At 33.8% G+C, this 25,616-nt stretch overlaps 1 protein-coding gene across 2 annotated transcripts; it reads left to right on the top strand.

The window, feature by feature from the left end:
- The first annotated feature begins 135 nt into the window (after nt 1–135).
- On the top strand, nt 136–25,412 carry LOC142348601 (uncharacterized). 2 transcript variants are annotated; one of them, XM_075400001.1, is made up of 3 exons: nt 136–337; nt 4,450–4,667; nt 24,552–25,412. In XM_075400001.1, exons 1-3 carry the CDS (start codon nt 143–145, stop codon nt 25,279–25,281), a joined length of 1,143 nt encoding a protein of 380 aa, XP_075256116.1. In that variant the 5' UTR covers nt 136–142; the 3' UTR covers nt 25,282–25,412. The 2 variants fall into 2 exon arrangements, with proteins under 2 accessions (XP_075256116.1, XP_075256115.1); XM_075400000.1 differs by having other exon boundaries at nt 136–355.
- Nucleotides 25,413–25,616: the final 204 nt, after the last annotated feature.

Here is a 25,616-nt window from a genome sequence, read left to right as displayed (position 1 = left end):
GTGCTAAGACCTAGGGGCCTTAAACGAGGGGCCTGCGTTCGAACCCGAGTTTGTGTGAAACAAAAATCATTTCTTTTAAACCTTCTATTCCTGTAAATGATTTTCTTGTAAAGGTTTTGCGGGCCTGCTAGTAAAAATTTAAATGAATGCTTTTAGATCTAGTATGACTCTGATCGAGGGCTTCGGAGATGAAGTGACATTGCTGTTGTCAACAACAGTGATAGTAGTTGTACTGTACCTGGTTTGGATGTCAACCTATGTCCCAGACAGACCTCTATTGTATGCACAGTTGAGCACTGGTCCCGGCAGTCCGCCGTTCAGCGGTGCGGACATGCAAGTTAGTCTTCACACAATGGTACGCTCTTTTTCAGCGGAGTTTTTTAGATTATACGCTACAAAATTGTTTCTTTATGTTGTAATTAAATGAAATATTTATTCTGCTGTGATCAATTTTAAGAAGCTGTTATGCAATACTGTTTTTTTGCATTTTTCGTTGATGCTTATTTTTCATGAACTTTTATTAATAGCCGCACAGCGATACCTGGGGCTATTATTGGCCTTCTCTTGGTTTTTTACAATTCAAAGAATTTGAATTGTATTGGGGCGCTGTCTTTTTTACGAGGAGTATTGGAGAAGTCCTTTTTTTAATCAATTTTATTGGAGTGATTTTTGGAGCGGGAAATGAAACGCGTGAAAAAATTTGGAGTGATTTTGGTGCTGAACAAAAGCAAAGAGCTGAGCGAAAAGAGTGTTTTTTTTTCATACCGCTGTTTTTGAGAGAGCGAGAAATTGATGTGTGAAAAAATTTTCTCTCAGCGAGCGAAATTTTTTTGTTCGCGTGCGGCATTTTAAAGCAGTTTTTTTCATTTGTTTTCGTTAAGAGGTTTTGTTATGATTTTGTTTTAATTTTAGGCTGATTTCGGTAGTGGTTTGAAGGTTTCTGGAAATTCATATGAATTTTATGATAATTCGGTGGTTTTTAATGTATTTTACTGATTTTCGGGCTAATTATTGCGTTTTTTGACGATAATTTTGTTTTATTTGGCTCAAATGGGTATTGAAAAAACCCCTTCTACTTGAGCAATATTATGATAGCAATTGGTTACTGTTTTGTGGGGAAGAATCATTTTTTTTGTTGAGAAATATGACAAAAAATGGCGAAAATTGGAACTAGTTTTCTTAATTTTTTGCAGTTTTTCATTTTTTTCTGTTTTTAGCTAAGTTTCTTTGCCTATTATGACTTGTCTATTGTTTTGTGAGGATCTGGATACCCTATTGGTTGAAGGGAATTTTTCTTTGGATTTATATGTTTTTTGAAATATTAAAAAAAATTAGTAACTTTTTCCAATTTTTCAGTGAAAGTTGTTTTTAAGAGCTTTTTTTTCATAAATTAGACTAAAGTATTTTTTCTTTCAAAATTCGCATAAGTGGTTTTTGTAAGAACTAGTTGGTTTGATGAAGATATTTTGGCAGAGATCGTTTTTTTTTCGGGATCTCAATTTGTAACAAAATTTGATGAGATTTTTATCATATTTTAACAGATTTGATTTTATTGTTTTTACTCTTTGTTTCATGACTTTGTTTCAAGATAATCATAAAATAGTGAGAGCACGTTTTGTTTGATGAGTAGTTGGATGGCGTTTAAATGGATTTTCACTTCGAGTCGTTTCCGGAATTCTTCCGGCTATGTTTTTAAGATCTGTTCACACATTTTCATTTTTTTTGAAGTCAAATTGGAGTAGTGATTTTGGTCATGCCGATACAGGAATTGTAGCGCAAAAGCGAGTGGTTTTGCGGCGTGAAATTTTTCGGCTCTAATTTTAAAGTAGAGTAAGAAAACAGTGTTTGAACAAAAATTCGCTTTCTCGCTAGTGGTTGTTTGTTCACATGCAGCATTTTGACATTGTTTTTTTGTTTTTTCTCTTATTTTTTGATGTGATTTTTTAAAAATGGTTTTCTCAATTCACTCATAGTCCATTCTAGGTCTTGTTTTTCTGTTTAGTCAATGAAAATTCTTTGAATTGTACGTCAGGACTTGTCCTGCTATGTTTTTTTTTTCGTCACGATTTTTGTTACGACCATATGACGTCACAACCACTTCAAATCTGCTGTTTGTTCATTCGTTCATGCAATTTCAACTGAAGTGCGTGTGCGACGTCATTTTTCGCTCTTAGTGGAGCGAGTTTTTTGTTCATTCGCGGGACTAATTTTTTGGTCGCACTTGACTTACCTCACTCTCAAAAGTGACTTTTCCTCACTTTGAAATTGACTTTGATTTACTTCAATTCAAAGAGATAAGGTCAAATGGGTGTGCGTCACTCTAAATGAAGGTTATTTGAGAGCAGCTAATAGAGGCAGCGAAAACTTAATAATTTGATGTGTGAAAAAATTTTCTCTCAGCGAGCGAAATTTTTTTGTTCGCGTGCGGCAATTTAAAGCAGTTTTTTTAATTTGTTTTTGTTAAGAGGTTTTGTTATGATTTTGTTTTACTTTTAGGCTGGTTTCGGTTGTGGTTTGAAGGTTTCTGGAAATTCATATGAATTTTATGATAATTCGGTGGTTTTTAATGTATTTGGCTGATTTTCGGGCTAATTATTGCGTTTTTTTTGACGATTATTTTGTTTTAACTGGCTCAAATGGGTATTGAAAAAACCCCTTCTACTTGAGCAATATTATGATAACAATTGGTTACTGTTTTGTGGCGAAGAATCATTTTTTTTGTTGAGAAATATGACAAAAAATGGTGAAAATTGGAACTAGTTTAATTTTTTGCAGTTTTTCTGTTTTTAGCTAAGTTTCTTTGCCTATTATGACTTGTCTATTGTTTTGTGAGGATCTGGATACCCTATTGGTTGAAGGGAATTTTTCTTTGGATTTATATGTTTTTTGAAATATTAAAAAAAATTAGTAACTTTTTCCAATTTTTCAGTGAAAGTTGTTTTTAAGAGCTTTTTTCATAATTTAGACTAAAGTATTTTTTTTCAAAATTCAAATAAGTGGTTTTTGTAAGAACTAGTTGGTTTGATGAAGGTATTTTGGCAGAGATCGTTTTTTTCGGGATCTCAATTTATAACAAAATTTGATTAGAGTTTTTATCATATTTTAACAGATTTGATTTTATTGTTTTTACTTCGTTTGATGCCTTTGTTTCAAGATAATCATAAAATAGTGAGCAAGTTTTGTTTGATGAGTAGTTGGAAGGCGTTTAAATGGATTTTCACTTCGAGTCGTTTCCGGAATTTTTCCGGCTATGTTTTTTTTTAAGATCTGTTCACACATTTTCATGATTTTTGAAGTCAAATTGGAGTAGTGATTTTGGTCTGGTCGATACAGGAATTGGAGCGAAAAAGCGAGTGGTTTTGCGGCGTGAATTTTTTTCGCTCTAAATTTAAAGTAGAGTGAAAAAACGGTGTTTAAACAAAAAATTCGCTTTCTCGCTAGTGGTTTTTTGTGCATATGCGGCAATTTCAATCTGATTTTTACTGTTTTTTCGATTTTTTGGATCGGATTTTTTCCTAAATGGATTTCCCAGTCCATTCACAGCTCATTCTAGGCCTAGTTTTTTGTTTGAATTAACTTTTCATTTCTCGCTAGTGGTTTTTTTTGTTCACATGCGGCATTTTGACATTGTTTTTTTGTTTTTTTTCTTATTTTGATCTGATTTTTTTTAAAAAATGGTTTCCTCAATTCACTCATAGTCCATTCTGGGTCTAATTTTTCTGTTTAGTCAATGAAAATTCTTTGAATTGTATGTCAGGACTTGTCCTGCTATGTTTTTTTTCGTCACGATTTTTGTTACGACCATATGACGTCACAACCACTTCAAATCTGCTGTTTGTTCATTCGTTCATGCAATTTCAACTGAAGTGCGTGTGCGACGTCATTTTTCGCTCTTAGTGGAGCGAGTTTTTTGTTCATTCGCGTGATTAGTTTTTTGGTCGCACTTGACTTACCTCACTCTCAAAGATGACTTTTCCTCACTTTGAAATTGACTTTGATTTACTTCAATTCAAAGAGATAAGGTCAAATGGTTGTGCGTCACTCTAAATGAAGGTTATTTGAGAGCAGCTAATAGAGGCAGCAAAAACTTATACAGATTTTTAATCAAAATGTTACATATCAGCCTTCAATGAATGGACGAATTTTTTTGGTCTGTCTTTTTTTTTACTGTTTTTTGAGACGGCAGATCTAAATCATATTTTGGCTATTTTCTGGCAATCTGCCAGCTATGTTTATTTTATTTGTTGACGGATATAAAGGATTGTCTCACTTGCAAAATTACATTCACGTTAAATTCACGCTACAGCAGGAATCGGATTGTCCTCTTTTGCACCCTTAGTAATTTGAAAATTGTGATAATTACAGGGAAAACGGATTTTTATTTGTTCAGTGATAGTTTTCTCAGTTCCAACTTGATTTAATGACATTTGGATCTTTTTTGAACTTCAGGGCTTCAATCGATTTCCAATGCCTCCGGATCCCGACGAAAATCTGAACCCGAGTCCATCGTCAACTTCAAGCGTAAACTTGACTCATTCGCCTGTGCACGATAATAGTGAGCATGATACTGCTGAAAACCACGACGATTTGTCTTCAGATAACGGAGACCTGAGGAGTCCGGGTAACGGTGGAGTGAGCAATGGAAGGACAGTTTTTAACGTAGCTGTGTAAGTAGGGAATGCAAACGTTTTCAAGTGACTGAGAGTGAGATTTTTGATGACTTTTATCCAAACTAATCCGAATTTTGGAATGCAAATGTATTCAAGATAAGCCACGGAGAACGTCCTGTTCTGATACTGAGAAATCTTGTATCAGTGATGTTTGATTATCAAATCGCTTACGTGTTTTGGTTCAGTTTTTAAGGCTTGAAACACTTACTTTTTTAATACTTGTTTAGTACTGGTTTAATACTTGTTTGTAATAAAGTCAACGTTCAATTGACTTGAAAATTTTTCCGGGGTAGTATTATCTCACTAGTTACACAGTGACATGAATGTTGATTGCGCTTTTCAAAACATAATACTTGTCTTTAAAATTGTTCAGGCAAGTTCAATGTATTTTATATATCTGAGAATGTATAAGCAGAGCAGAGCTATAATGCGGTACTCTTGGTTTTTAATTATGGTAATTATTCTGTAGTTGATATCGTAATGAAGATTTTTTAAACAAAAAATTGTTATCAGGATCTGCTCTACAGAGTTTTTTTCAATGTTCTCCATTGTTTAAGGTGGTGTGTATTATTAATTGCTCTCAAACAAAGTTTGTAGCAATTATATTAGTCTTGTCGGTATTTTTATGCAATTTTTCGCTTGAACGATTTTTCGTCTGACGCTTTTGACTTTTCGTCCTGAAAAACGGGATAAACAGGTAGCGCCCAGCGGGCATTAAGTGCTCTTAGAGGATTTCAGCTCTGCTTCAGCTCAAAATGTTTTAGCGACTTATACTTATGGTGTGATGGGTGGTTCTTGGAGGTTGAAGACCCCTCCACTCCCCCCCCCCCTCCCCCGTCTCTCGCTAAAAACACGCAATTTTATTCTATTTTGCAAATTTTTTCAAGCTTTTTTGACAATTCTTGACTTTTTTTTATGAGCACTAGATGTCAAGGAACCTCTTCTAGATTTTAATAATAGGTTACTGCATAGTTTCTGGTGGTAATGGAATGGTTTCAACATTTTTACATCATGAATTTTAGAATTTTTTTTGACAAAACGTGCATTTTTTTTTTAAATTTATTGACATTTATTTTCCCTTATTCAGGTCTTTCCAGACCCAGGGGGCAAAAAATATCCTAAGGGGTTTGTCAGTAATTTACTGACAATTTTTTTTGGCCATGGAATATTTCAACTTTTTCTCACAAATTTTAGCAATTTTTGTTTATAAAACTTGCTTTTTCAAGTTTTTTTTGAAAATTTTTGTCTTTTTTTCAAAGTTATTTCAGCCTCAAGAGCCAAAAAAACCTCATCTAGGGTTTAAAAATAGGTTAATGTATAATTTCTAGATGTAATGGGATGTATTGCAAAATTTTAGCATCGCGAATTTTAGCATTTTTTGGCAATTTTTGCTATTTTTTTTTCAGTTTTTTCTCACCTTGTCATTATTCAGGTTTTGTGAGCCTCAAGGGTCAGAAAACGTCCAGTAGGGTTTGATAATAAATTAATGGATTTTTTTTTTCTGTCATGGATTAATTCTCAACTTTTTAATATTGCAAGTTTTAGCAATTTTTTTTTATAAAACTTATTTTTTAAGTTTTTTGAAAGTACGAATTTTATTTTATTACGAATTTAAGTAATTTTTTAAATTATTTTCATGTGTTCGAATTTTTCCGGCACCAAGGGCTATGGACCTCCTCCGCGGTTTGATAACAAGCTGCTGCATAGTTTCTACAGTTAAAGGATTGGTGATCATTATTTTCTATGGCTCAGATTTAGTAATTTGTGGATAATATTTAAAAATTTTTTTCAAAATTTTTGGAAATTTTTATGTTCCAGGTGTATGGGTCTTTATGAGCCAGTGAAACTATTTCATGCTTGAAACAGGAATACTGAATAGTCTCGTGAGACACTGAAATGGTTCTTAAGATTTTGATATCTTGAATTTTAGCAAGATTTATTTGAAATTTGTAATTGTTTCCGAAATTTTTCGACCGAGTTTAACGACCATTACTCTCGAATATGGATTACTTGACAGAAATTTTGAGACAAAAAATTGGTTTTGAACTTCTTTTTACTGCGAAGTTGAAAACTGTTTTTAAATTTTGCTTTCAATTTATGATTTATTTACAAGGCTAGAAAACTAGAAGCTACATCCCATCATGGAAAATACTTTTCTCTCTTTCTCTCTGTCAGCTAGGGTTTCTTTCCCTCTTTCTCTTTCACGTTTTATCACTGTCGCTCTCTCTCTCTCTCTCTCTCTCTGTTGATGCTGCACTTCAGCTGCTGTTATGCGGCGTAATGTCATCATCTCTGATCCTCATTAACAATGAGTTATAGCAGAAATATTTTTGTCATACATTACTTAACAGGCCTTTTTTAGGAAATTGTTGTTAATTGATTTCAAAAGCAATTTGTTGCAAATATATTAATCCTGTTTGTCTCGTTTATGCATTTTTTCGCTTGGCCGAATTTTCGTCTGACCTTTTTGACTTTTGTCTTCAGAAACGGGATAAAGAGGTAGCGCCCAGTTTGCATTAAGTTCTCTTAGAGGCGTTCAGCCCACGAGTCGTCAAGTATGCGATTACCAGAAATAGTCTTGGAGACCTGTACTTATGGTGTGATGGGCGGTTCTTAGAAATTGATCCCACACCCCACCCATCCACCGGCCCCACATCAGTCCCCGCAATCCACTTTTGCACCCCCGCTGCGGTGCACTCGCGCGGCGCTCACCTTACGCCCCTTCAGTTAATCTAAAGCTAACTTCACAAAACTGTGGCTAGCTACTGACGAAGCCAACCGTTCGCCGGTCGTTCGTAAGCAATTCGCACGACGTTGGTCGGTTATTTTAAATTAATAATTTGTTTTGGATCTTCAGGCTACGTTTTTTAGTATCTGTTCTTACATTTTTATGAAACGCCAGCAACGAAACAGCGGTTAAGCGATTGGTTTTGCCGCGTAAAATATTTTGACTCTATTTTGTAAGTAGAGTTAGAAAACAAAAGTATTTTTTCAGCTTTTCGCCTTTTTTTCGGTACACATTTTATCACTCACATATAAGTCAAACAGCAGCTTTATGCGGTGAATCCTACCACCGCAGTCAGCAATTGAGTTTGTGTGCGTGAAGTAGTTTCTCATTTCAATTTGTGTGGGTTTTGAATACAAATGACTTCACTGAATAATTTTTTTGCACTCACCTATATAATCGAAATACAGAATGTAATGAAATGTAAATGAAATTAATTAGAGAAAAGAAATTCAAAACAGTGAACCTAAGTTAATTAATCGTAAAATTATATTGTTACAATATATAGAAGACCCTTTTGTTTTGAAATTTGGTTTGAAAATAAAGATAATTTGTAATTAGATTAACATTTTTTGAATCCTTTTTTAATAACCGCCTCAGCTTCTCAGCCGGCTATTATAGCGATCCTATTTTTTTTTCAATTCAAAGAATTTGGATTCTATTGGGGCGCGGTCTTTTTTTAAAGATCTGTTCATACATTTTCATAATTTGGAAGTCAAATTGGGGTAGTGATTTTGGTCACGCCGAAACAGGAAATGGAGCGAAAAAGCGAGTGGTTTTGCGGCATGAATTTTTTTCGCTCTAATTTTAAAGTAGAGTGAGAAAACGGTGTTTGAATAAAAACTCGGTTTCTCGGTGGTGGTTTTTTGTTCACATGCGGCAATTTAACTTTATTTTTTTACTGTTTTGTTTTATTTTAATTTTTCAAGGCTATTTTTACTCTTCTTTCATTCTGCTGAAAGTGTTTTTAGACAGCAGTTGCTCAGCAAAGCAATTCAAAATGAACAGATTCAGTATCTGAAAACGAAATTAGAAATAGAAACGGGTTAAACCCATAAAGCCCAACTTGAAAGAAGAGGAATTAATAAAAAAAAAATTCGTAGTGAGACGACACAGGGACTAATATCAATACCAATAAGCATTAAAGATGGTAACTAAGAACAAATTTCGAGTAACGGGCATATGCCCGTTACTCGAAATTTGTTCTTAGTTACCATCTCTAATGCTTATTGGTATTGATATTAGTCCCTGTGTCGTCTCACTACGAAAATCTTTTTTTTTGTTAATTTCTCTTCTTTCAATCCCAATCTTGGTTGTGGGAATCAACGGTGGTAATGTTTTTCCGCTCTTGGCGGTCTATTGACATTTTTCGCGGCTATTGTCCGGCCATCTGTTGGCTATCTCTGAAGTCTAAGTACAAGCAGAATATCTGATTGATCCGAGAGCTATCTTTTTTAATCAACTGCACAAATGTAGCATGTGAAGTTGTACTTTCTCTGCATCAATGTTTATGGGTTTTATCTTCATTTTTAAGCGTTTTACCATAAGTATTGCAAATAATGGTTTCAGGTCCTGTAATTTGGTCTTATTTATACGGCAAATTTTACTAGAAAGTGTTAATTGCCGCCGAGCGATGGAATTAATGATAACATCGTTTTTTAAGCTTTATTAGGGCGCTGTCTTTTCTACGATTCGGAGTGCTGCGATGTTTTTATTTTTTAATGTCTTAAGCGCAAAGATGAAAGAGCTTAGCTTTATGCATCTTTTCGTGTCGCCCTTGAAGTGCTTGTGCTTGGCTTCATTTTCTGCACTAATTAACAGTAAATTTCAATGTACATTCCGTTATTACTTTATTGATCTTAAATGATTAAACCTCGCCCTCGAAATGACTTCTTACATTAAAATGAAGGTATGAATTTTGTAAATATGGTGTATAAGATGTAGGAGAATTTTTGAGCTGTATTTTAGAGCTGCGGCCACATTCATACACCTCCGTCTCTTTTATAGACTTGAGCATCCTCTTCCATTTTATTACAACCATCTGTTCAAGCTCAGAGAAAACGGAAAGCGACGCTTTCTGGTGAATTCTACTGTGCAGCCACTAAATGTCTCTGCCGAGCATACATAACTTGGAATTTTGCAAGTAAATTGAGGTCTCCCAATCTTGTAAGTATAAGGCTGTGTTACATGAAAGATATTACTGTTTGAGATTTGGTTTGACAATGGGACAGAATATGAATGCAGAATCTGATTTTTTGCAATTTTGTTACAATTGTGTTTACTTGATAAATAGTTTCCTGCTCGAGATGCTGTATTAAATTTATTAATTGCGCTCAAACCAAGTTCACTGCAATTATGTTAGCCATGTGGTCTTTTTGCGGCTTGTCAGCTGGCTACTACCAAAGCCCCAGCTGGCTACTACAAAGCCAACCGCTGGCAGGTCGTTTGAGAGCAATTTGTCCAACGTTAGTTGTTTATGCTCAGCGGCTTTTATTTAGGCGCTCTCCTTTTTTGAATTCGCGTTAACTTTTGATCATATTGCGTTTGACTCGCGCTTAGCTCACGCACTGTTTCAACTGAATGGATTTAAAATTCTGTCACGCAGTGAATTACGCAATTTAGTGAATACGGTCAATGTCAAAAGAGGAAAATCAAAAGATAAATCGATAAAGCCCGGTCATTTAGTCATAGTGCATTAGGTTATCAACGTCCATTAGAGCGATTACTAGCTGACATTAGTATTAAGCTTAATAGCTTTAAGTTTAGAAGCTGAATTAAGTATAGTTCTAGAATATAACTGAAACTGGATACTGAGTAAGAATTTTTTTTAAAAATGGTGTTAATTTCTATCTTCTCTTTTTTCTGTTTCTATCTCTGTGCGTCAATTTGTCGGCTATGTCCTTTTTTGCAAGCAAATGTTTTTTTATAGCTGCGAAGCTGTAAGCTGAGCGTAGCTATATTGCGGTGCTCTTGGTTTTTTTACGACTCGAAGAGGAGTATTGGCTTTCTTAAGGTTTTTTTTTTTTACCGGAAGTACTATTCGTTCAGACGCTGTTTTGACCTAAAAACGAAAGTGAGAAAAATTGCCACGTGAACTAATTTTTTCTGAGCGAGGGAAGTTTTTTGATCATGCGCTGCGTTTAGTGAATGACTTTTTGACTTTGAAAATTAGTTTGAAAAGTATAGATAACCGTTTTTAGCCGTTTTTTCGTCTAAGTGGCCCATTTTTTTTGCTTGTAATTTGGTTTTTTGTAGAAATGATTTTTATTCGATGCTATATTGAAATGTAAACCTCGGAAATTGATGCCACAGTGCTTTGCAGAGCCTGAAAATGCGTTTCAAGTTGAAAATGGGCACATATTTCTTGACTTTTAGTTAATTTTTGGCTTTTTTTTCCTATTATTTTCTTCATTTTTGGATATTTTAGCCGTCTTTTTGTCAAAAATCAGTCAATATGACAACTTCCCGTTGACAATTCATATACTCAATGCCTCTTTTTTACCTCGATATAATTTTGTTTTATAAAATTGTACATATGCTAATCCGATTTTGGTAGTTTTTTTTCCTATTTTTCTCAGTTTTTTGTCTATTTTGGTTTTAATTACTAGAAATATTCTTTTTGTGCAACATGAGGGGCGTTAATTTTGTTTCAAAAAACGACAATAATTTTTTAGCGTTATTTTTTTGAAAAACAGTTAAATTTTTTTAAATGCAGTCCTAAAAATTTTTTGACCTTTTTTTGCAAAATGTTTCAATGTTTCGTATGTTTGATTTCTGCTTTTTCTTTTTTTGATCTGTTCAGAAGGATAGATTTGTGTCTCGGATGAATCGTTATTTTCTACGTCTCGAATGCTGAAAAATGAGATGGTGTTAGTTTTTCTTGTTTTTTTAAATTTGATTTTTAAAGTTTCAAAACTTTTAAACGTTGATTTGAACTTTCAAAAATCAAGAATTAGTCTTTGTTATGGTGTTCCTTACATTGTGTCCATACTGTTCACATTCTAGCTTGTATCATTCTAGCTCTGTCCTGGCACCTACATTTATACTGGTTATATTGATTTTTTCAGTTATTAACAAAATGAATGATTTCGGCTTTTTCTTAGATTTTCGTCATTTCTTTGGGTTGCAATTGATTTCATTCAACATAGGGCAGTACTAAGAGTTGACTAGAAAGCTTTTTCCAGAATTTCCACATATTACTTTTTATTGTATTTTTTTCCGACCTTGGTATTGTTCTTAAACATTTTTTTGGCTTTAAATATTACTCGGTTGCTTTTCTATGATTATTTTAATTTTTCAATTAGTTCATGTTGTCTATTATATATACAAGAAGAAAAAAGTATGTTGTTTTTGTCTTAATTGCAGTAATGAGAAATCTAACTGTAGTAGTTTTCTGATTCTTAACTTTGAGCATTATTTTTTGTAAAATTTAATTTAGTTATTATTATCTGCCGTTTGCTTTAGCGATCTTTTTGAGATTAGAATCATGAATTGTTTGAGGGCAGTTGATAGCCCTGTCAGCTTTTTCAAACTATCAGTGTTTTGACAATTATTTTGCACTTATCCTTACCAAACGTTTTCAATAATAAATATTTTTGCGGCATTTTGTTTCTCTTGGTGACAGTGGTTTAAATTTCACCAATGAGTTTATGATTTATTAAAAAAGGTAATGGTTTCAGCTGCAATTATGGTTTTGTCAAATTTTTACGCTTCGAGTCGCTTCCGGAATTCTTCCGGCTATGTTTTTTACTTCGTCGAACTTTTTTCGCTTTCCCATTTTGCCGCTTTTTCAGCATTTTGCGTGAAATCTTTTTGACTTCTCAAGGCTAGTTTCTCTCTTCTCTCATTCTTCTAAAAGTGAATTTAAACATCAGTTGCTCAGCAAAGCAATTCAAAATGAACAGAGTCAGTATAAATTGAAGTCAGAAGTAGAAACGGGGTAAACCCATAAAGCCCAATTTTAGATGCCCGCTATTTGAACATCGTTCCTATAAGTCTTAGTTACCATCTCTAATGCTTATTGGTATTGATAGTAACCCTGTAGCCTCTCTCTAAGAAACAGACTATTCGTCTGACGCTTTATTTTCGTTTTACATTTGTTCTAGAACATTCTGTCTCGTCACTGCTTAAATGGCTTTTTCGCGCTTGACTTCACGCTTTCTGCGTGACCTAAATTGCGGTTATTCAGAAACAGAATCTGTTCCTAAAACAAAGTTGATTGTAAGAAAACAGATTGTATGGTCCGACAGCCGAGTGGTTCAGGCGACTGGCTGTTAATCCGGAGATCGCCGGTTCGAGACGCGACAGGGAAATTTTTTTTGCACCCAAAAACAACCTCCTTTGAAATAAACTTGTAAGTTTTATAGGCGGCGGCGATAACTATTATCAACTCACTTCTGTATCTTTTTCCATCTGTATTTTACGGCACGCAAGTCTATTTCGCAGCTATTCCGGCAATCTGCCGGCTATGTTATCAGTTCTTTTGTTGTTCGTTCCAGTGAAATTGACATTACTAATATACACGTCTCTTTATTTAAGAATCAATCAAGTTGTAAATCATCAGAATCGTAAACCATTCGCTGTCATAAAAGTTTGCTATCTCTGCTGGTAGACAGTTTGCTATCTCTGCTGGTTGACAGTCATTTGGTAGACAGTGAAGCCAAAATTGAATGAACGGGGTCGAAACATCATGTGCTAAATCACATTAACGAATCGCCTGGTTTTTTAAAAATGATGCATCAGAGCTCATCTCTAGCTCTTTACTTTTTTTATTCTTGTTCAATTTATAGATGGAGGAAATCGATGGCAAGTTTTTAATGCTGTTTGGTGTGACCTTTTGACTCCAAAGTTCGTTTCCAAAGTTGTTCCGTCTTTCAGTAGTTGCATATTTAATCCGAACCCACTTGTGGGGGGACAGGAACTAAATAGTCAATTGGTTTTTTGTTCAGTCAATTTTGGCCGATCGATATTTTAATCGTAGAAATGTGAGTGATATAGTTAAAAAGCTCGTCCAGTGTAGAATTCGAAATTGAAAATTGTTTTTGAATTTCATTTTTTTTGAGGAGTTATTGAGGTTTGAATTTTTGTGTGAACACGGGATATAAGGCATGATTTTGTTCACTTCTAGCATAATTTTTGTTCAAATTAACATTTATTCAAAATTATTATTAACAAAATACTAATTCAAAATTACATTTCACTCTACAAAATGAATGACTTTGATGTTCTCAATAGACGAAGGGCGAGTAAAAGGCTAGTTCTGGTATTATAGGGAAGTTTTCTATAAAAAAATAGAATTCTTTTTGAGAGCTGTTTTTTGGACCTTTCATATCGATATTTTTGTAATGACAACCCTCAGTTTCAGTCAATTGATGCCTAATGAATAACAAATTAGTTCTCAAGGAATCGCTCGTTTTTGTTTTTTTACTTCGACTCTTTCTACTTCGACTCACACTAAGTTGTAAATCATCAGAATCGTAAACCATTCGCTGTCATAAACGTTTGCTATCTCTGCTGGTAGACAGTTTGCTATCTCTGCTGGTTGACAGTCATTTGGTAGACAGTGAAGCCAAAAATGAATGAACGGGGTCGAAACATCATGTGCTAAATCACATTAACGAATCGCCTGGTTTTTTAAAAATGATGCATCAGAGCTCATCTCTAGCTCTTTACTTTTTTTATTCTTGTTCAATTTATAGATGGAGGAAATCGATGGCAAGTTTTTAATGCTGTTTGGTGTGACCTTTTGACTCCAAAGTTCGTTTCCAAAGTTGTTCCGTCTTTCAGTAGTTGCATATTTAATTCGAACCCACTTGTGGGGGGACAGGAACTAAATACTCAATTGGTTTTTTGTTCAGTCAATTTTGGCCGATCGATATTTTAATCGTAGAAATGTGAGTGATATAGTTAAAAAGCTCGTCCAGTGTAGAATTCGAAATTGAAAATTGTTTTTGAATTTCATTTTTTTGAGGAGTTATCGAGGTTTGAATTTTTGTGTGAACACGGGATATAAGGCATGATTTTGTTCACTTCTAGCATAATTTTTGTTCAAATTAACATTTATTCAAAATTATTATTAACAAAATACTAATTCAAAATTACATTTCACTCTACAAAATGAATGACTTTGATGTTCTCAATAGACGAAGGGCGAGTAAAAGGCTAGTTCTGGTATTATAGGGAAGTTTTCTATAAAAAAAATAGAATTCTTTTTGAGAGCTGTTTTTTGGACCTTTCATATCGATATTTTTGTAATGACAACCCTCAGTTTCAGTCAATTGATGCCTAATGAATAACAAATTAGTTCTCAAGGAATCGCTCGTTTTTGTTTTTTTACTTCGACTCTGAGTTTTTGTAATTTTTGCTGAAATTTGTTATTCTTTGAGATTTGACTTATTGTTGTAGTCCTATCGGATAGATTTGTTGACTAAAAGTGCAATAGGCTTCCTAATGAGCATTAATAGATCCTATCGAGCGCTTTGAGTGGACAGATACTGGCTGTTAAGACTTTAAAAATATTTCGATATTTGTTTGAACGTTAACCGGTCTTGAATTTATTTTCAAGAACTGTAAAACGGTCTCCTTAATGACAGGCTCCACTTCTTTTCTACTGCAATCTAAATTTTTCTGGTTAGCGGTTTTATCATCTAACTGTTGGTTTTATGACTTCGATGCCTCGAGTGTTCATATTTTTTAATTTTTGGATTTTTCATAATTTTGGTTACTTTTGAAATCTTATAACATTATCTTGAAACTAATAGTTCCTATTGGCTTTGCGAATACGTTAAATGGATCATAGATATAATTTTTAGAGCAAAGCTTATGGTTTAAATGGCTTCGACACTTTTTTTCGCATTTTTTTAACTGAGTTTTTGGTTCTCGGCTGTATTTATTGTTTTCATAGTCATAAGACTTATTGTGCTGTCTCATCGATGACTTATGGACAGAAAACATTATTAACGTCCCACCGAGGCTTGATTTTTTATGTTATATTATTAGCGTATTTATTGGATTCCGTTGAAAGCTATTGGATTTAATGTCGTTGTTACTACGGGTTTTCTAAAAACTCTTGTGTTTATTATTTGCTCATTTTTGGTGATTTTCAGAAGCCTTAAGTCGTATTGCTAAAAGAGAAGAAACCCATTGCTGTTTAAAAAATAATTAAAATTCGGAAACAGTTTGCTGAAAAGTTTTTTTAATGGCTTCGGCAGTTTTCTCTTTTTTTATTTTGCTATTTTTGCCTGTTTTATTATTTATTAGTCGTAAAATGCTGAGAGGTCCCATAAAATTTTAATTGAGGAGTAACTCAGTTATAGTATTCAATGCAGTACGTTTATAGCGAATAGTCTTTCAGTGTATTCTTTTTCAAAAAGTTTTTGAACTATTAAGTTTTTTTTGTTTTCGTCGCCTTGTAACTTATTCCAAACATTGAGAGATCCGATCCATTTCCTTGTAATTCAGAAATTAAATTTGATATTATGTTGTAATTGATGTTTTGTTTGTTGGACAATATGCGTTTCCATAAATGTTTTGTGAGTAATCAATATTTGTGTTCCTTTTTCTCTTCTCTTAGCACATTCGCGTACTAACAGATCCCAATTATGTTCAACTGAGGCCCAATTGAAGTAATTGGTTCTTTCAGTATAGTTTTAGCTGACTTAGTATAAATAACAAATGAAAAAAACAATATTTGGATAATAGCTAGTGATTCTAATGGCTTCTGTAATTTGCGTTTTCGCAAATAGTTTGTAATTTTTCTACTTTTTGTGCATCTTTGTTCCGTTTCTGTGGCTAAGTGTAACCAAAGACAGGTGCTATCAGTTTTGTGATGAACTTTGATAAATCTATCAAGAATTCTTTAGGTAAAAGCTAATGATTTTAAGACGTTTAGATTTATTTGATTTAAAAAAACGTTATTTTTTTTTAATTTCGCCTTGTTACTGTATTATATTGTGTTCGTTGTTCGTTCCAGTGAAGATGATCAAACTCTTATACACGTCTTTGTAGTTTTGAATCAATCAAGTTGTAATTCATCAGAATTGTAAACCATTCGCTGTCGTTATAAAAGTTTGCTATCTCTGCTTCATTTGATAGGCAGTGAAGCCAAGAATGAATGAGCGTGGTCGGAACATTATGCGCAAAATCACATTACCAAACCGCCTCGTTTTTTGAATATGGAAAAAAATGACGCATCAGAGCTCATCTCTAGCACTTTACTTTTTAAATTTCTTTTTCAATTTATAGATGGAGGAATTCGATGGCATGTTTTTAATGCTCTTTGGTGTGACCTTTTGACTCCAATGTTGGTCTCCAAATTTGTTCCGTATTTCAGTAGTTGCATTTTAATCTGAACCCACTTGTGGGGGAGGGGAAGAACTATATACTCAATTGTGTTTTTTGTTCAGTCAATTTTTGGCCGATCGATATTTTAAGCGTAGAGAAATGTGAGTGATATCATTAAAAAGCTCGTCCAGCGTAGAATTCAAAATTTAAAAGTGTTTTTGAATTTCATTTTTTTGAGGAGTTATAGAAGTTTGAATTTTTGTGTGAACACGGGATATAAGGCATGATTTTGTTCACTTTTAGAATAATTTTTGTTCAAATTAACATTTATTCAAAACTTTTATTTTCAAAATATTAATTCAAAATTACATTTCACCCTACAAAATGAATGACTTTGATGTTCTCAATAGACGAAGGGCGAGTAAAAGGCTAGTTCTGGTATCATAGGGAAGTTTTCTATAAAAAAAATCGAATTCTTTTTGAGAGCTGTTTTTTTGGACCTTTCATATCGATATTTTTGTAATGAAAACCCTCAGTTTCAGTCAATTGATGCCTAATGAATAACAAATTAGTTCTAGAGGAATTGCTCGTTTTTGTTTTTTTTTACTTCAACTCTGAGTTTTTGTAATTTTAGCTGAAATTTGTTTTTTTGAGATTTTACTAATTTTTTGCAGTCCTATGGCATAGAATTGTTAAAAATGGCATGAGTAAAATTGCAATAGGCTTCCTAATGAGCATTAAGTGAACCTATCGATTGCTTTGACTTGACAGCTACTGGCTGTTAAGATTTTAAAATTATTTCGAAAATTTTTTGAACGTTAACCGATCTTAAATATATTTTTAAGAACTGTAAGTCGGTCTCCTTAATGACAGGCTCCACTTCCTTTCTACTGCAATCAAAATTTTTCTGGTTAGCGGTTTTATCATCTAACTGTTGGTTTTATGACTTCGATGCCTCGAGTGTTCATATTTTTTAATTTTTGGATATTTTCATAACTTTGGTTCCTTTTGAAGTCTTATCACATTATCTTAAAACTAATAGTTCCTATTGGCTTTGAGAGGACATTAAATAGATCATAGATATAATTTTTAGAGAATAGCTTATGGCTTAAATGGCTTCTAGGCTTTCTTCTCGCATTTTTCTATTGAGTTTTCGGTGCTTGCCTGTGTTTATTGTTTTTGTTTTGTGGTATTTGTGCACGTTCGAAACGAGCAAGAAAATCTTGAATTTCAACTCAATGTTCAATTGCTTAAGGCAGAACTGCAAAGAAGTGCTTTCGCACTTTGCCAACACGGCATAGTACCAGTTGGCTCTTAACAACTAACAAGCAACATAAAGGGTCAATCAAATCTTTACAACCACTGATCATCGCCGATTGGTGAAATAACATATTAATCGAGTTTTATCCCAACCGGAATTTCTAAAAAATATGTAATACATCTTAGCAGTTTTTATATTAGTACGTAGTATACTTGATTCCGCCAGGTGGATTCGTCCACCGCACTTCCTCTCCCTGGAATTTTTGCTGAAGTCAAAAGTTTTGTCGAGGGCTTCAATATCGGCTGTGTTAAGCGATGATATAGTGCTGAGAGCTGATTCGATGTCTGCCATGCCTTCCTCCATGTGGATCGTTTCTGGGATGTCATCTGTGTTTTGGCGCTCCTCTGATGTGTTGTCAGGATGCATGCTTGTTGTTGGTGCTGTTTGAGTGTTGTTGTCTTCAATCGGTATTGATAATGATTCTGGGATAATTGTTTTCAGTTGTTCCGTGTTGCTGTCCGTCTTCTTTGTCGGGGAATTGGTGATCTTGTTTATGTATTTGTCAATCTTCCTGTTGGTACGTGCAGGGGTGTTGGGGTGATTGGTTGCTGTGGATCTTATGAATATAGCTGGATCATTCGATGCAAAGATTGTAATAGGGCCTCCTTGTGATGAGTCCTTTTTTTTCTCTTGATGATGAGGCCAAATTTTTATTCGTCACAGATTTGCTTTTGTGAAGTTGTGACGTGTCAAGTCGGATGCGGTATAAATTAAAAATTTGGCGTTGTCGCTGTTTGGTTTTGGCCAATTTGCTTTGGGCCAGTGCTGCTTCTTTGGATCGTTTCTCGAAATCTTTGCCTATTTGTTGGACTCGTTTAGTCGGTGCTGAGCCTTTTCGTTTCTGCGGTTGAGTTTTACTTTGGGGTTTTGATGACTTGGGTGGTTGTCTTTCTTGTTTACTTGAGCTAGGTCCTGGGATATCCAGTTGGCATGGTGGTCCCGGGTTGGATACTGTTGCTGATGAGCTTGTTGCCTGGGCTTGCTTGTTTAGCTTCTTCTCTTAACAGAAATTGTTTTATTTTTTCTTGGTTTCTATTATACTTGCGTACGGTCCTACGTGCTATGAAGTGCATTAATCTTGGTTTCGTTTCGGTGACGACTGCTAGCTCATTCTTTTTTATTACTGTGTCTCTGCGATTATTAGTGTCTAGTGTGATTGTTGTCGGTGAATAGTTCGTGAATGAACCATCTGGTATTATGTTCCAGAGTGGATTGAGTATACCCCGAGGTTCGTGTGCTTTGCGTGCTAATGTTTTGCGTGCTACTTGTTTCTTTGTGTTAAGGACTGTTGTGTTTTTATCTCGAAATGTTATTATGAGTTTGTCTGATGTGATTTTTACTGGGGGAAAATAGTCTTACGTATTATTGCTTTCTTTCTCGAATTTTGTAATGTTGAGTGTTTGAATGTTGATTTCTCTATCTCAAAAAAGTTTACTCCGAGAGGGGAGCGAGCCATTGTTGACTGCGCCATGTTGTGTGCTGTTTGTGCACGTGCGAAAGAGCAAGAAAGAATCTTGAATTTCAACTCGCTTACAATGTTAAATCGCTTTAGGCAGGCGAAAGAAGTGCTTTCGAACCTTGCGAACACGGCATGGTACCAGTTGGCTCTTAACAACTAACAAGCAACATAAAAGGTCAATCAAATCTTTACAACCGCTGATCATCGTTGATTGGTGAAATAACATACTAATCGAGTTTTATTCCAACTGGAATTTGTAATATATATGTAATATACTTTAGCAGTGTTTATATTAGTACGTAGTATACTTGGTTCCGTCCAGGTGGATTCAGCCACCACAGTTTTCATAGTCATAAGACCTATTGTGATGTCTCATTGATGACTTATGGATAGAAAACATTATTAACGTCCCACCGAGGCATGGTTTTTTTATTATTATATTAGCGTATTTATTGACTTCCGTTGAAAGCTATTGGATTTAATGTCGTTGTTTCTACAGGTTTTCTCAAAAATTTTTTGGGTTTAATAACTGCTCATTTATGTTGATTTTTTGACGCCTTAAGTCCTATTGTTAAAAAAGAAGAAACCCATTGCTGTTTAAAAAATAATTGAAAATGGGAAACCGTTTTTCTGAAAGCTTTTTTGAATGGCTGCGGCAATTTTCTATTTTTTTTTATTTTGCTGTTTTTGCCTGTTTTATTATTTTTGTAGTCGTAATATGCTGAGTTGTCTCATAAGATTCTAATTGAGTATTAACTCAGTGATCGTATTCAATGCAGTCCGTTTATAGCGAATAGTCTTTCAGTGTATTCTTTTTCAAAAAGTTTTTGAACTATTAAGTGGTTTTTTCGTCGCCTTGTAACTTATTCCAAATATTGAGAGATCCGATCCATTTCCTCGTAATTCAGAAATTAAATTTGATATTATGTTGTAATTGATTTTTTGTTTGTTGGACAATATGCGTTTCCATAAATGTTTTGTGAGTAATCAATATTTGTGTTCCTTTTTCTCTTCTCTTAGCACATTCGCGTACTAACAGATCCCAATAATGTTCAACTGAGGCCCAATTGAAGTAATTGGTTCTTTCAGTATAGTTTTAGCTGACTTAGTATAAATAACAAATGAAAAAAAAACAATATTTGGATAATAGCTAATGATTCTAATGGCTTCTGTAATTTGTATTTTCGCAAATTGTTGTTATTTTTCGAGTTTTTGTGAATCTTTAGTCCGTTTCTCTGGCTAAGTTTAACCAAAGACAGGTGCTATCAGTTTTGTAACGAACTTTAATAAATCGATCAATAATTATTCAGGTAAAAGCTAATGATTTTTAATACGTTCAAAATTATTTTGTTTAAAAAACGTTGATTAATTTTTAATTTTCGACTTCTTACTGTATTATATTGTGGTCGTTGTTCGTTCCAGTGAAATTGACCTTTTTCGTATACACCTCTCTTTATTTAAGAATCAATAAAGTTGTAAATCATCAGAATTGTAAACCATTCGCTTTCGTTATAAAAGTTTGCTGTCTGCTTCATTTGGTAGACAGTGAAGCCAAGAATGAATGAGCGTGGTCGGAACATTATGCGCAAAATCACATTACCAAACCGCCTCGTTTTTTGAATATGGAAAAAAATGACGCATCAGAGCTCATCTCTAGCTCTATACTTTTTAAATTCTTGTTCAATTTATAGATGGAAGAATTCCATGGCTTTTTTAATGCTGTTTGGTGTGACTTTTTGACTTCAAAGTTGGTTACCAAAGCTGTTCCGTCTTTCAGTAGTTGCATTTTTAGTCCAAACCCATTTGTGGGGGAAGAGCTCAATTGGGTTTTTCTGTTCAGTCAGTTTTTGTCGATCGATATTTTAAGTGTGGAGAAATGTGAGTGATATCATTAAAAAGCTCGTCCAGCGTAGAATTGGAATTTTTTGAATTTCATTTTTTCCGAGGAGTTATCGAGGTTAAAATTTTTTTGTGAACACGGGATAAGTGGCATCATTTTGTTCACTTTTAGCATAAATTTTGTTCAAATTAACTTTTATTCAAAATTATTATTAACAAAATACTAATTCAAAATTATATTTCAGCCTACAAAATGAATCAATTTGATGCTCCTAATAGACGAAGGGCGAGTAAAATGCTAGTTCTGTTCTTATAAGTAAAATTACTACAAAAAATCGAATTCTAATTGAGAGCTGTTTTTTGAACTTTTCATATTTTTGTTTGTTTTCAAGTCACTTAGAGACTAGTCGCTTTTCATATCGATTTTCTTGTAAGGACAAACCTCAGTTTCAGTCAATTGATGCCTAATGAATAAAAAATTTTTTCTCAAGGAATCGTTCGTGTTTGTTTTTTACTTCGACTCTGAGTTTTCGTAATTTTTGCTGAAATTTGTTTGAGATTTTACTTATTTTTGGCAGTCCTATGGCATAGAATTGTTGAGTAAAAATGCAATAGGCTTCCTAATGAGCATTAGGTTAGCCTATCGAGTGCTTGGAGTGGACAACTTAAACTTATTTTTGAGAACTCTAAGTCGGTCTCATTAATGACAGGGCCCACTTCCTTTTCTACTGCAATCAAAATTTTTCTGGCTAGCGGTTTTATCATCAAACTGTTGCTTTTATGACTTCGATGCCTCGAGTGTTCATATTTTTTAATTTTTGGACATTTTCATAATTTTGGTTCCTTTTGAAGTCTTATCACATTATCTTAGAACTAATAGTTCCTATTGGATTTGAGAAGACGTTAAATGGATCATTGATATAATTTTTTAGAGCAAAGCTTATGGTTTAAATGGCTTTGACATTTTCTTTCGTATTTATTGACTTCCGTTGAAAGCTATTGGATTTAATGTTGTTGCTACGGGTTTTCTCAAAATTCTTGGGTTTAATATTTGCTCATTTTGGGTGAGTTTCTGAGGCCTTAAGTCAAATTGTTAAAGGAGAAAAAACCCATTGCTGTTTAAAAAATAATTGAAATTTAGAAACAATTTTCTGAAAAGTTTATTTTTTAATGGCTTCGGCAGTTTTTCTTTGATTTTGCTGTTTTTGTCTGCTTTATAATTTATGTAGTCGTAAAATGCTGAGAGGTCCCATACAATTCTAATTGAGGATTAACCCAGTGATCGTAATCAATGCAGTCCGTTTATAGCTAATAGTCTTAAAGTTATGATATTAATCTTTTTCATAAAGTTTTTAAACTATTCAGTTTTTGTCATTTTCGTCACCTTGTAACTTATTCCAAACATTGAGAAGTCCGATCCAATTCCTTTTAATTCAGAAATCAAATTTGATCTTATGTCGTAATTGATGTTTTGTTTGTTGGACACTGCATTTCCATAAATATTTTGTGATTAATCAATATTGTGTTCCTTTTTCTCTTCTCTTAGCACATTCGATTACTTACCGATCCCAATTATTTTCAACTGAGGCCCAAATGAAGTAATTTGTTCTTTCAGTATTGCTCTAGCTGAATTAGTATAAAGAACAATTGATTACTATTAAATTTATTTGGCTTAAAAAATGTTGATTAATTTTTCAATTTCATCTTGGTACTGTATTATTTTGGCTTTTTGTCGACTTGTTACTTTGTCTCATTAAGGAAAAGTCCCATCTGCTGCATAGTAAAGAAGAATTTAAGTTGTGTAGTTAAAATTTTATCTGACTGCTTTCGAGTTACTAGGTGCTAAATTCAGATATTGAGTTTTTGCCATTAAGTTTTTGTTTTTGCTTATTTTTTGTTTGCTTTTTCTCGTAGGCTTTCTAATGGCAGATCTCGTGAGTGCTGTAGTGAGGCCCGGCTTTATGTAATTTAGTAGTTTGGATCTGTAACGATTTTTTTAAACTCAAAGATCTATTTTTGATTATCTCTTCATTTGGTTGAGAAATAAGTCAAAACTTTAGATGAGCTCTGGTAGGAACATCATGTGCAAACGCACATTAACGAGCCTCCTTGTTATAGTACTATGCCCACATTGGTGATACACATTTGTTCGCGTCTATTAGTTAGGTTTTTGAAATAATTTTTAATCAATTTTTTGCATATAGTAACTGTCATCTCTTAGTCGTTTTTCGACTCTCATTTTCTGGCTAAGTAAGATAATAGTGAAAACCAGATATCTAGAGGAGTCTTTTAAACCAATATTTGTTTACCAGCAATGTATTTTGAGGTAATACACATATTAGACAACTATGCCGGAAATTTTAACAGTCAGATTTTCTCGCGAAGAGATTCACGGTAACGTTCTTCGGCTTGCTTAGTAGCTGCTCGTAAACTTTTGCTAAATTTTCCCTAAGTTGATATCTTGCATTTCTAACTATATTAGACACTGTTGTCATCATTTTTTGGACAATTTTGATTTTTGCGTTTTGCATCTCATTTAGGGTCCTAATAATAATCTCATTTCAACAATTTATTAGTTTCTCTGTTATCTCGTTACTAAAACCATCGCATTGGTTAACATACAAAAGATTGATAGGCTTGCTGACTTTAGTAAATAATAATTATTAGCTGTATTTCTCTGATATTATTTTATTTAAATTGTCATTGAGTTCAAACAGCTAATGATTCATTGCATTCTTTAAATAGAATTACTGCACTGTTCTGTCATTCGTTTTATTTTACTTGGTATATTGTTTCATCGTTGCGTTTATCATGCTTCAATGCTAAGTAGACTAAAATGAGTTCCTGTTCTGATGAACCTAAAAGTATCTATGTAGTATTGAAATTTAAAAAAAATAGGAGCGGAAAGTTTCCTTTGTTGTTTGTTTTCTGTCCTGCTTACGTGGCCATTTTCTTGCATGCATTTTTGTGTTACAAACTAATACGAGCGCGCTATTTGTCTATTTGTTTTTTATAACTTTTAATTGGGGGGGGGGGGTAGATTAAATATAGACTTTAGGCTAGAAATAGCAAATAAAAATTACCGATTTTTGTGTTCGACCGAGGTTTCCAAAAGTCTCAAAGGCATGTAGATTTAGTTACCGATTTTCAAATACCAATATTCTAAAATTGAATTTACGTGTTTCAATGTTTCAGGTCGTCTTTAAGGTCTTTTGCAAGCCAAGTTCCACAAAGTTTGTCTTCTTTAAGACAAAGGCGAGTTCGAAATAGGGAAGACACGAACAACCCAAACAATGGCTCGGCATCTGAAACAAACAACAACAACAATAGCAACGCTTCAAATACAAACGACACAAATAGTTCGACAAGTTCTGTTGAAGGAAATAGTAATCAATTTTCACTATCAACACTTTGCCTAGAATTACCGGGTCATATAGTTGACCAGCGATCATCGTGTTACACAATCAAACTCAAGTTTTTAAATGACCTTCAAGCTGAAGTCGAAGTTTTACCCTCTGAGAAATTATCGGAGTTCAAATCGAGGGTTTTCAGAAATGTCCTTTCAGACGGTGGTCAAGTTCGTCTGATATTTGCCGGTGGTTTACTCAGAGACGAAACTCAATGTTTAGTTGACTGTGGCATCTTATCGAATTGTGTGGTTCATTGTCAAGTTTTGACTCAAGCTGGTCAATTAAGTTCAAATTCTGCGACTTCAAATGGCGTCTCTTTCAATTCGCAAGATACGTTTCATTCAGAGAATATTGATTTGAGTAATTTGCTATTTCTACTGTTTGCTGTGTTTTTGTTGGTTTTGTGGTATTTAAGGTTTTCGTACAGACATTTGTTTACTCCACCGACAACCTTTACATTGATAGCTATTACAGTTCTATTCTTGTTAGCTGTTTATGCGTCATTCATTCTGTGAGCAGTTTGAATCATTTATAGCACATTTTTGATATTCGTTCTGTCAAACAAACAATTTCAAGTTGTGGTCAGTAGTAGATGTATAAATTATGATGTAATTTATCTATAAAATTTATGTGTTAGAGTTTTGTACCTTTTGTCATCCTTCTGAGTAACGTAGCTCATAATCATTAAGATCATCATCATGATAATCACACCAATCATAGATTGTTGTCACAACGGTTTTTTGTTGCGGGGGGGACGGGTAGTCTGTCCTTTTATTATCTGTATATTGTGGAAGCCATTTTTATGGATGGTTCCTCGTATCTCAATGATATTTGGGGTTTTCGGCCCAAA

The sequence above is a fragment of the Convolutriloba macropyga genome, chromosome 10, assembly GCF_964194025.1.
Source record: "Convolutriloba macropyga chromosome 10, txConMacr16.3, whole genome shotgun sequence".
Lineage (NCBI taxonomy): Eukaryota > Metazoa > Xenacoelomorpha > Acoela > Convolutidae > Convolutriloba > Convolutriloba macropyga.
The sequence above is the reverse complement of the archived record's forward strand: the minus strand, read 5'-3'. Positions and strand labels throughout refer to the sequence as shown.